At 44.4% G+C, this 12,899-nt stretch overlaps 1 protein-coding gene across 2 annotated transcripts in view; it reads right to left on the minus strand.

The window, feature by feature from the left end:
- The window catches only part of LOC107118131 (nucleoside diphosphate kinase A-like), a 4,880-nt gene extending 774 nt beyond the window's left edge, over positions 1-4,106 (minus strand). Inside the window, exons 1-3 of one of the 2 annotated variants that reach the window (XM_015420392.1) lie at positions 3,978-4,106; positions 3,421-3,522; positions 644-756 (exon numbers count right to left, since the gene is read on the minus strand). In XM_015420392.1, coding sequence (XP_015275878.1) covers positions 644-756; positions 3,421-3,522; positions 3,978-4,106 — 344 coding nt within the window. The remainder of the gene's footprint in view (positions 1-643; positions 757-3,420; positions 3,523-3,977) is intronic. The other variant, XM_015420393.1, reaches the window with a different exon arrangement.
- Positions 4,107-12,899: the final 8,793 nt, after the last annotated feature.

A 12,899-nucleotide genomic window follows, 5' to 3' on the forward strand; every position in this document is an offset into this window, starting at 1 on the left:
GGGAAAGAGGAAATACTGTACAAAATGGGATATGAGAGAAAATTAGGTACCCCACCCCCCAGGTCTTGCAGGTTCCTCAAAGTGTACAACTGGGCCCAGCCTTGTGGATGGCACTGCACAACAAGGCCACAGTTTTCCTAGACAGAGCCTGTTGGGGGAGGGAAGAAAAGCTGAAGATGGGGCAGATAAAGGTAGGAACCAGGAAAAGGGGTGGTGCCATAGTGGCTTTCAGCAAAGGGACAGAGTGGGAAATTAGATACCCCTGCAAGTCCTTGCAGGTCCCCTACTTGTTATCTCCAAGGTTACTAAGCCAGCCTCAGCAGCCACCAAGGTGTCTACCTAGCATTCTGTCACAAGGCTGCAGCAAAGAGTTTGGTTCTTCTCTTGCCTCCCAAGAACTGGGCATCAGCTGGCTTCTGCAGTGGGGCTTTGGTGGTGTAAGGGTGCAGTACATGGTCATGGGGAAACTAGACAAGGGACAAAGCACTGGGAGGATTGGTTGAATGGGGAATGATATGCAATTGGCAGGATGTGAAAAATGGAACAGCTGACAAAGGATGAAGTTGAGAATATGGTGCAGAAGGTTAATGTGAGCCTGGGGGAGAGGGCTAGTGAATGGGGGATTTGACAAAAGGACATTTACCTGCCAACTTGTACACAGAAGTCTCCACGAATGGTTCCAGGTCTGGAATCTACAGGATTAGTTTCTCCCAGCATTACTCTGCCAGTCTTAATGACATTAAGGCCTTCCCATACCTTTAACCACACATACAAAAACAGATTAAAGTGATTCTACAAATGAGAAGGTCACATTTTCTTACATTACATTTCTGTATATGTACTGAGTATAGCCAGAAGACGAAGAACTTCGTGTCAGGCTTTGTAAAAGCTGTTACAGATAATGGACATCATCCAGGATAACATTTTATGCACGTAAGCCCTAGTGATTTACTTAAGAACATAAGAAGAGCCCTGCTGGATCAGACTGGTGGTCCATCTGGTCCAGCATCCTGTCTCACACAGTGGCCATCTAGTAGAGGACCAACAACAGGGCACATAGGCCAAGACCAATGCTCCCTCTAAGCTGTGGAGTCTTGTGAGCAAAACTTCTACTCTGTGAGCTACTGGCATTAAAGTTGTGAGTGAGCGATTTGGCTACTGCATAAATTAGTTTGCTCTGGAGCTATCCTTCCTGAGCGAAGACAAAAATGCGTGAGCCAGAGGCTAAAAAACAAAGCTAGCTCACACTAACTCAGCTTAGAGGAAACACTGGCCAAGACCTTCCCTGATGTTGCTTCTTGAAACTGGCATTCAGAGGTTTACTGCCTCTGAATGTGGAGGTTCCCTACAGTCACCATGTCTAGTAACGACTGATAGACCTATCCTCCATAAATCTTCCTAATCCCCTTCTAAAGCTTTCTGTGCCTGCAGTGATCACTACAACCGCTGGCAGTGGATTCCACATTTTAATTTGTATGGGGCTTACATATATATAACTATGTATTTTGGACAGTTTATCAAGCAACAAATGTATATGTGATGCTTGTCTAGGGTTGCCAAGTGGAATTTACCTTGGCGGTGGGGGACTCCTGGGTGGATCCCGGAGCGTGCATGCTGCACACACGTCACCAGGAAGTGACGGTATGACGCTGGGCACGCTGGGGGCAGGGCCACGACCATGCAAGGGAAAACCATAGAGTTTTCCCTTGTATGGCTGTGGCCCCGTGCCCAGCGTGCCCGCGTCACTTCTGGGTGACGCGCACGTCGGGGAGGAATTCCCCCGGGGCCCGATCCAGCACCGCCGGGGAACGGGCATCTGGGGCAGGGGTTTCCCCGCCCCCCGGGGGGACTTGGGATCCCTATGCTTGTCTGAAACTGCATCATGTATAATTCAGGTTACCTGGGTGGTGGCTGGAGGTATCCCAGAATTACAACTGGTCTCTGGGTTACAGAGGTCAGTTCCCCTAGAGCAAATGGCCACTTTGGAAGGTGGACTCTATGACATTATACCCCACTGAGGTCCCTCCCCTCCCCAAATCCTGCCCTCCTCAGGCTCTGCCCCCAGAATCTCCAGGAATTTCCCAACCCAGAGCTGGCATTGCTATGTAGTGTTTATTCTGATGAGATCAGCTCCTCTAGATCTCAAGGATAGTTTTTCATAGATATATTTGTATCATATCCATCACACACATTCCTCAAGAAAGGCACTTTGTTTGAGGTTTATTGAACTGTCTCAGTTTTCAAACACTGTTGCTTTGGCAAAGAAAATCCCTTCTTCAAGCCGTAGGGCTACAGCAAGTAGCAATGCTGTGTTAATTGCAGTTCCATGAACATCTGGAAACACCAATGGATGGTGCAGGTGATATTACTGGCTACATGCAACTGCAGCCTCTGACATGACAATTGCATGACTTTAAAATCTTCTCCCTTCCTCTTTGCAGCAGAGTGCTCCCACCTTCTAAGGGCTACCAAGCAGAAAGTGTATTTCAAAAATACCCCTCAGGCATGAACATGCTCATACAGAAAGGTGTAACTCTGCTTAGAATAGCATTGCAATATTACTTACCCTGACATTTCTGACTTGAAGATTCTTTAATGTCAGGCTTTGCTAGACATTCATTTTTAATGTGAGAAAGTCTAGATAATTGTCTGCTAACAAACACAGTGTAGTAACCATTTTTATTATATGTTAAATGTAATTACTGAAATACATGGAGCTGTTTTGTCATGATCCTCTTTCCCAATATCCCACAAATAGCTTTTCTGCTCCAGAATTTATGATTTAGTCTCTCCAGGGCTATTTTTGGGCAGGAACGCACAGGAATGGAGTTCCAGCTGGCTCCCAAGTTGACCACGTCAAGCAGGAGCTCATTAGCATAACAGGCCACACCCAACAGCAGAAACTCATTAGGATTGGCTACATTAGGGGTGTGTGGCCTAACATGCAAAGGAGTTCCTGCTACAAAAAAAGCCCTGGGTTTTGACAACAAACAAGGTAAACAGAATAAGAAGCAAAAGGTGGGTGTGGCTGGATGACCACACTTCTGGTAACATGGGGGTGTGGCCTAATATGCTAATGAGCTGTGCTGTCAGGGGTGTGGCCTAATATGCGAATGAGTTCCTGCTGTTGGGTGTGGCCTATTATGCTAATGAGTTCCTGCTGGACTTTTTCTACAAAAAAAGCCCCGAGTCTCTCACTGATTTTGTGACCTTGTTCATTATTATCAGTTTCTTTTATACTTCCTCTGTCATTTCTTAGAACATCAACACTATATTCTGTGAATTTTCTTCACTGTCTCAAGAATTAGAAGTTTAATTTTTGCTAATAGTCCAAATTGCAAGGATTCAGGCAACAGCTATAGAGCAAATGAGGGATAGATTACCCATCTATTCCTACATCTTTACTTGTTGAAAACTTACCATGGCCACAACAGGACCAGAGTGCATATATTCAATTAGACCAGCAAAGAATGGTCTGTCTTTCAAGTCAATGTAGTGTTCTTTCAGAAGGTCTTCAGAGGCCTACAAGAATAAATAAGAACATCTTGTGTCACATTAGATTAACCACAGAAGTAATATTAATCCTTATATTGCATGTGAGCTTGTCACAGACTGGACCAGCACTTTATTGGTGGGCTAATTTACTTGACTAGTGCACATTTGAAATTTTCTTTGGCATAGTGCTTTTCACCTACACATTGCCAAAACAGTATTTGCTTGTCTGATGACAGGTGAAGCATTAAGTTTAAAATAAACCTCAAAGGGCACTGCTTTTAGATTAAATACATCCGCTTACTAAAATTAGAGTGCTCAGGATGGCTTTATCTTCTGTTAGATACTGGAAAGACTCCAAAATACCAGGCTAACATATACAAAAAATGAGACTTTTGACAGGAGCCCATGGTAAAAAGTAAATGACATTTATTCTAATGGATGGCATTATCTGGACAGAGGAATGACTGAAGAAGAAAACTTACATGAATTAATTTCATAGCCACCAGTTTGAATCCTTTCTGTTCAAATCGCTTGATAATTTCTCCCACTAAGCCCCGCTGTACTCCGTCAGGCTTAATGGCAATGAAAGTGCGTTCAGAAATAGAAGCCATCGTGTCACTACACAGAAAAGCAAATAGAGGCAGAAGAGTCAAGAGTTAAGTCTGGGTACAATGGAGGCATGGATGGTCTAAAACACAATCTGTCACACTGCTTTGCTTCAGTATTAGACTGCTAAAAAGGCATCATCTTAATTAAGTCTCTGTAACCCTGCAGATAGCATCGTTGTATCACATCAAGACAAGCCGAGATCAACAATAGTCGCACAGGTATGTAGCTGGTAAAATATATAATCATGTTGGGCAAGAAGAATACATAGATTTTACAGTCAATTTGAAGAGATCGTGTTACAGGAATACTCCAGGTTTTGTAGTAATGGAACTTTAAAACTGACAAAACTAAAAGGATCTTTTCCAAAATTTAATCTAGTGAGACAGGCATATCAAATAAATTCTCACAACACATTATGATAATATGGAACATTTGCCTAGAAACATCTAAAAAGTAATTTTAAAAGTATGAAGATTCCCACTTCAGGTATTCAATTTGAAACGTGGTAAATTGACTTCATTTCCCATATAGTACAGAATGAGCAACTTTAATACAGGAATACTATACGTTCTGTATGTTTTATTATTCTCAACAATCCAATACCAGTCTAATACTCGGATCCTAAATGCATTTACTTGGAATTTCTTTTACTGGAACCTACTTTATGTAAATACATTTAGTTTGCCAGTGTTAGAAAAGTCATCAATGATTTTGGTTATAAACTACATTCAATCTGATCTCATCTGTATTTTATAAGCTCACAGAAATGTGCCACATGTGCTCTTCAGATCTCATATACCTTTACAGAACAGTGCACTTGGTTCCATACAGGTTTTGCACCATATACCATCTCTTCGGGGACTTCTCAAATGTCTAAAACGGGGGCCCATGAAACCTCATGCTAGCATAAAACAATTCCTATTTATTTTTGTTGCAACAGACTAACAGGGCTGCTCCACTAGAGTTCTTCCTCAAATGGTTAGGTACATTAAGCATTCCTGGATCTTTGCTCTAACACACTCTATCAAACTCGATTCGTTTAACTGCACTCTGTGACCATCCCTCTGCATCCTTTCCACAGTATCTTGTGAATCCTTTATACCTTCCTCAGCAGAAATACATCTCGTCACCTCAAAAAAAAAAGGGGGGGAGCACAACCTCAGGCATCTTCTGATCTTCCTGGGCTCCCCATTTGCCCTCCAGATCCAAGCTTCACCCAGCCTGGCTTAGACTGCACGAGTGCACCTACCTGCCCGCCGGTGCTGAGCTGACTGAGCTGGCACTGGCGGCTGTGCAAACACCACTGATGCTTTAAGCCTCAACTGCCCTACATCCAAGGTTAATTTCGACTGGACACATGCCCCCTCATCCCACGTGTCCTTTAGCTGTCTGCTAGTGAACTAATTCACAAAGCAGAGCGAACTTCCTGTCTCCTTGTTTACCATCTGTTGTTTCTTGTAAATACTACCTTAAATGTTTCTATAGATATTCAGGCTACTCAGAATTTTCCAGAAACCCGAGCAATGTCTTCAATATACTGGGCTTTCAGAGGGTCTATAATTCAGCAGTACGGTGCAAGATTTCCATGCGTAAAGTCCCAGGTTCAATCCCTGGCATCTCCAGTTCAACTTAAAAAAAAAAGCAAGCTCTCAATGTCTGAAAATGCTGGGCTAGACAGACAAATGATCTGACCACAAGGCACTTCCCATAAGCTAAACAGTCTACTCTCTCCTTATAGTGAGCCTCTTATGGCATTAACCTGTCTAAGACTTGAAAACAGTTCATGTCCCTTGTGTCCTTGGTACACCCAACATATTCAAAAGCTTGTTCTAATTCTCATTGAGGTGGCAGACATATGTCTGGGCTGATTTGATGTTTGTGACTAAGCCTCCACACACACACAAATTCCTGCACTTAAAAAAACACGTAACTATGTGAAAGCCAGGGTTATACAGTGGTCAGATTAAAACTGAGGAGACCCAGGTTCAGATTCCCACTGCTGTGAAGCCATAGTATGGCCTTGGGTTGGTCATTTTTTCTTAGCCTAAGAGGATACAGTGGTGAACAGGAGAGCCATGAATGCCACCCTGAAATCTTCAGAGGAAGGGAGGATACAAATGTACTAGGACAGATGTTAACAAAAACGCTGTAAGAAAGCTCAAGTTCGAAGGAAGGTTGAACTTGTGTATCTCTCCTTATATATAATTGAGTAGTGGGGTGGCACTTTCCAGCTCTCCCATTGGCTGTGCAATGTGCCCCATCAGCCATTGGCCGGGTGTGCTCCATCAGTCACTCAAGAGTAATCACATGCCATTGGCCGGTGCTGGGTCTACACCTCTTCCCCGCCCACTCCCACCTCAGCCACTGTTCCCTGTCAGAATTACTGGCAAACAGCTGTCTCTCCTGACGAAGACATTTCTCCTGCTTGGCTGCTCTGTGCAACTAACTTTTCCCTCAGTGGCTGCTGATAGACGGAAACCATTTCCAGGCCTTTATTTATTTATTTATTTATTTATTCGGATTGCTACCCTGCTCTAACCCCCGAAGGGGTCTCTGAGCGGCTACAGTTATTCATTATCCCTAACCTATGGCCACAATTCTCTTAGGGGTGGGGACATCCCTACTGGCACGCAGTGGAGGGGGTTGTTTTTTTCCTTTCTTTTTCTCGGGTCGGCTCCGTCGTCTTCAGCTGCGGCTTCTGGCTCCTTTTTTCTGGCGATCTTTTCAGCGGTGGATTGGTTGGCCCTTCTGCCGCGCGGCATGCTCGGCGTGGCCATGGCTCTGTCCTCGCGGCTCCGCCCCGCCTGCGCCACCACGCTCGTGCGTCGTCCCGGCTCCGCCTTCTCCACCGCCGTCTGGTTTTTCCACCGATGTATCCGGGTGCCATTTTCGCCACTCGCTGCTTTCGCCGTCCGCCGAGCTCCGGCCCTCCAATGACCCCCACGATGGGGGAGGGTGCCCCCTACCATCTAAGGTAGGTTCCCATTTATCTACTTGCGCTTATTTTGATATTAATGGCGCTTTCGAACCGCTTTGTCATTGGGGCCCATCCTGACTAGGGTTGCCAGCTCCAGGTTGGGAAATTCCTGGATATTCTGTGTCTAAGGAAGCCAGTCTACAGAAGCCAGAGTTTGGGGAGGGGAGAGGCCTCAGAGGAATAGAATGCCATAGAGCCCACCCTCCAAAGCAGTTATTTTCTCGGGGGGGGGTTCTGTTGTCTGGAGTTCAGTTGTGATACCCAGTGATCTTCAGGCTCCACCTGGAGGTTGGCTACCCTAGGCATAGCAGTTAGTGCTTCACAGCAAGGTCTGCCAGGCAGATATCGGTTCCCCTATGGCATTATACCCTGCTGGCTCCCTCACCTCCCCAAACACTGCCCTCCACATGATCTGCCTCCCAACTCTCCAGGTATTTCCCTACTCAGAGCTGGCAACCCTACGTTCCCCTCAGTGCCTGTTGCTAGGCAACCAAGCTTGGTTCTGTCAGTAAAAGGCCCTTTCCACTTCTATATTGGCCTTTGGGAGAAAACTCATTGGGGCCAGTCCTGACTAGGGTTGCCAGCTCCAGCTGGGAAATTCCTGGAGATTTTATGGTAGAGTCTATGATACCTGGTCCTCTTTAGGCTGCACCTGGAGGTTGGCTACCCTAGGCATAGCAGTCATCACTTCAGAGCATGGTCTGCTAGACCCAGGTTCTTGCTGTGGAAGCTAAGTGGGTGATTTTGGTTTCCAATTTGCCTTATTTGGGCTTGGATGCTCCCTCTAAGATGTGGAGTCTTGTGAGCAAAAATTCTACTTTGTGAGCTACTGGCATTAAAGTTGTAAGTGAGCGATTTGGCTACTGCATAAATTAGTTTGCTCTTGAGCCATCCTTCCTGAGCGAAGACAAAATGTGTGAACCAGAGGCTAAAAAACTGTGAGCTAGCTCACACTAACTCAGCTTAGAGGGAACATTGCTTGAGACACATTGGTGGGATCCCAGGGAAGGCTCTAGCTACTCCTTTATAAGCCATGCCTGGGGACAGCCAAGGAGATGCAAGAACAGGTCTTGTCCTCAAAGCCAGAGGAGGAGGAGGAGGAGGAGGAGGAGGAGGAGGAGATTGGATTTATACCCAGCTCTTCACTACCCAAGGGGGTCTCAGAGCCCAAAGAGAATACATGATGTTATACTACACCGAGTCCAACTGTTGGTCCGTCTAGGACAGTATTGCCCACTATGAATGGCAGGAGAAGAAGAAGAAGAGATGGGATTTATACCCCGCCCTTCACTACCCAAAGGTGTCTCAGAGCGGCTTACAAACTCCTTTCCCTTCCCCTCCCTACAACAGACACCCTGTGAGGTATGTGAGGCTGAGAGAGCTCTGACAGAAACTGCTCTTTTTCAAGAATAGTTGTGCCAGAACTATGGCTTGCCCAAGGTCATCCAGCAGGTGCAAGTGGAGGAGTGGGGAATCAAACCCGGTTCTCCCAGATTAGAGTCCGCGCACTTAACCACTACACCAAACTGGCTACACCAAATGGAGAGCAGGCAGAGGCTGGGGAGAAAAGGAACCAAGGTGAGGGAATACCCCTTTCCTCTCCATTGCTGAGGCAATGCCCACAGGCACACTGGAAAAGAAGCTCAGAGTCCTCTGTCCATGTCCCGTCCCGTCCCCACTCTAGCCCTGACAGCAGAGACTGATGATGAGAGAAACTGATTTTTTAAATTCCCTTGATTTGTCTAAATCCTCTTGGTATCTTCTTCGTTCATACTTTTTTCCCTACATAACAGGCATGGGAGCTGATTTCTGCTGTAGTGAATGACAAAAAATGAAGCAAGGAACCAGAGATCTTGATGATGACACTAGGATATTAATTAATGTTAGTACTTTTCTTCCTTGTGAAGCAGGACATATCTGCTTTTCTATCTCAGCAAGTTTAGTACTCACCATTTCCCTACTTTTTTCAACAGTTTCTAGTATAGACTCTTCATTGTCTTCCATATTTTCACCCACTATTTGCCCTTTACCTTCCCCATTGCTTGGGATATTTTTTGTCTCCTTGCCTCCATTATCCTTTCACTACTTCTTTCTTATAATCTTTACCTTGGCCTTTCACTGTCGGTCTTTTAATCTACTCTCTGGATTTTCAGTGCTTAGTATTCCTGTAAATGCCCTTGATCCTTTTATCCTCTGCCTTTTAATACCCAGCTTTGCTCCTGGGCACACTAGTACCCCCAGAACCTCACTGTGATCGTATCTGCTAACATAGGTCATTTGTATCATGTTTGCATATCTAGTGTCAATATTCCCCTTCTTCATTTTTTATGTTGGTGATAACGTTTTTACGGAAATTGTCGCTAATTTTTTGTGTGTGCAATTTCTATTCACCCTTTATTTAATTGATTGGTATACTTACATGGTAATTCCTTACATCTGTTTTTTGCAAATATTATTTTATGCTGTTGTTGGTTTTGTTGTACATAGGTCTGTAAGGGTTACATCCCAATAAAGGTAATTGGATTGGAAACTGGATAATGTTTTTAATTCTAATACTCTATTTCTAGGGCCATAAAAAAGTCTTACTGCTGTTTACCTTTGTTTACTACTTGTATATCCTGTCTCCATTCAAGGATATCAGGAAAATGCTAATAAAGTCATCTTGTCTTACCTCCACCGTAACCGTAAGGCAGGTTAGGATGAGAAATTGAGAGCTACTCCAGGCCATCCAGAGAGTATGAGCAATCACTCCTATTGTCATTACGAACTCGCAGAGCGATCACATGGGTATACTACACTGGTGACCCACTGTATAATATTGGTGTAACATATATCATGCACTTCCAGTAGAGAATATTAAAAAAACTAATAGCATCAAAACAGCAGAGACAGGCATTCTTAACACATCCATGGCAAGATCACTAACATGCACAAAATCATGGTACAGCAAGGCACACCAGGCAATGCATAGGTATCAGCTATGCACGAAAGGTGCCAGTCCATGCATAATAATGACAAAAGTCCTTCTTTACATCAGTTTACCTCACCAAACACAACACAGCAGATACAAAATGTAAGTGGTGTCAACCTCTGTACTACAGCCAGTAGGACCTTTGTAATTAACATACTAGAGACTCTAACCACTACACCATACTGAATGGGGATCTGGATGCTCTTTTGCCACACACAGCCAGGCTACAAACAGCAACAACCAGGAGACTGTGAACCCTTAGGAGCCTGTTCACATGTACACCTGAAGCTTCCCGTCAGTGTCCTTTTCTGCTTTAGTCTGCTCCTCCTCCGTTGTTATATAACTGCTTTGTTGAGCCTTTACCCCATTTTACAAAACCTTAATCTCCAGCAGAAGGAAGGGTTTATAGTAGTTATTGGGCAGATCAGTATTCTTTATGCAACAGGAAATAAATATCCATGTTATTTGAGTTATATTTATAATTGGAGTACAAAGACAATTGCAGAGAACATCTGGTAATTAGACATAAAACTGGAGTAAAACGTAATCCAGATGAATACATCGATGACAGTATCAAGCCCTAATATAAGTTTGTCAACTATTGTACTGTATGATGACTGATGAAGTTTTCATCACACATCTTTAAAAGAAAAGCAGCTTTTCACAAGAGGGTCATAAAATCAGTTTTAAGAGGTTATAGGTAAAGGTAAAGGTTCCCTTGCTCAAAAGCCAGTCGAGTCCGACTCTAGGGTTGCAGTGCTCATCTCCGTTTCAAAGCCGAAGAGCCAGCGCTGTCCGAAGACGTTTCCGTGGTCATGTGGCCGGCATGACTAAACACCAAGGCGCACGGGACGCTGTTACCTTCCCACCGAAGCGGTACCTATTTACCTACTTGCAATGTCTTGCTTTCGAACTGCTAGGTTGGCAGGAGCTGGAACTAGAGACGGGAGCTCACTCCGTCATGCCGGGTCTTGAACTGCTGAACTACCGACCTTCCACAGCCTGCAGTTCAGTGTCTTAACCACTTGAGTTATAGATTTGCTTTAAATCTACAGAATTTGTGTTAAACCAGACTAATTTAAAACTTAAAAATCTGATTGGAAAAAAAATTCTTAACACAAACGTCATAGTCAACATTAGGATTGGGAAATTCCTGGATTGGGAAATTCCTGGAGATTTGGGGGCAGTGCCTGGGGAGGAGAGAGCACTCAGCAAGGATGTGATGCCACAGAGTCCACCTTCTGGAACTGCTATTTCTTCCGGGAAAACTGATGTCTGCAGTTTGGAGATCAGTTGAGTTCCAGGTGAAATCCAGGCCCCACTTGGAAGTTGGCAACCCTAACCCCATTTCTGTCCTAGTTGTCTTTCTGGGTTTAACTTTCTTCTTTACCCTTTTAGTATAAAACTGGGTAAAACATATTAAACTTGAACCTTGAAATGCATTAGGGAACTTCTATAATAATTTGATTGATTGCCCATTACACCTCTGGATGTTGTTTTTCACCTCTCTGGACTGGCCCTCTTGTTTTTATATTGCTTAGAACACTCTCAATGTAGCCCTTTGAGTGTTTCTCTCACCGCCTATTCATACCAGTGCTTCTTGGACAAAATCAATTGTTTGGAACTTTGTTTCTAATTAAATAATAAGTCTTTGCTGCTCTCTAGTGGAAATGCAGTAGCTTCAACAAATAGTGTCTCCCCTCTCCTTTGATGCTTTTTGCTCCATTGACATGAATAGGCTACCGTTTGGCTGCAATCAAAAGAGCCTCAAGACTGTATCCTACCGGTGTTATGAACATCCTGGGCTAGGAGTCAGCCTATCAGTTTTCTCAGCTGCAGTTCATTTCTTGTGCTAAATCAGTGCTTCACTTTTCTCAGGGAACGTGGAAGGTGTCTTTAGAAAGAAAACCTTCAGAAGTCTATAGAACATTCCGTGGTTCCCTGCTCAAAGCTTGGGACCTTGGTGATTAACACCAGTTTTGCTGTAGAGATAATCTCTTACAGTAAACCAACATCTTACTTACATGAGAGTTTGCATTCAAAATAACTGCAGCTGCAAGATTTCCTTTAACAATCCTGAATCACTAAAGAAAATCCAGAAAAAGACTCCTTCCCTCAAAAAAGTTTGGAAATGTATGTCCTCTTAGTATGTTAATTAATTTATACCCCGCCCTCCCTGCAAGCAGGCTCAGGGCGGCTTACATAATTGGTCTATAATGACCATTAATTCACATAAAAACAGTTTAAAATTTCAAATACAGTAAAACATAAACTCAAAAAGTGCTAGTGCTGATACATTGGGTACATAAGATGGCAAGCTGAAAACACCATACAACCAAACAGTTTGCCACTCAGTGGTCTTCCTGAGCACAGTGGTGGAGGCCAGATGTTAAAACTATGGGCCGGCTTGTTGGTAGTAGTGCGGACGGTGTAATGGTTAAGTGTGCGGACTCTAATTTGGGAGAACCAGGTTTGATTCCCCACTCCTCCACTTGCACCTGCTGGATGACCTTGGGCAAGCCATAGTTCTGGCACAGCTGTTCTTGAAAGCTCTCTCTGCCCCACCTACCTCACAGGGTGTCTGTTGTGGGGAGGGGAAGGGAAAGGAGTTTGTAAGCCGCTCTGAGACTCCTTTGGATAGTGAAGGGTGGGGTATAAATCCAATCTTTTCTTCTTCTTCTTCTAGTTGAAAGCCTGGTGGAAGAGCTCCGTCTTACAGGCCCTGCAGAACTGCACAAGATCCCACAGGGGCCTGATCTCCTCCGGGAGCTCGTTCCACCAGTACGGAGCCACCACCAAGAAAGCCCTGGCCCTAGTGATGGTGAGCCTGGCATCCTTGGAGCCCGG

Source organism: Gekko japonicus, unplaced genomic scaffold (assembly GCF_001447785.1).
Source record: "Gekko japonicus isolate JY-2015 unplaced genomic scaffold, Gekko_japonicus_V1.1 scaffold360, whole genome shotgun sequence".
NCBI classification, from domain to species: Eukaryota; Metazoa; Chordata; class Lepidosauria; order Squamata; family Gekkonidae; genus Gekko; species Gekko japonicus.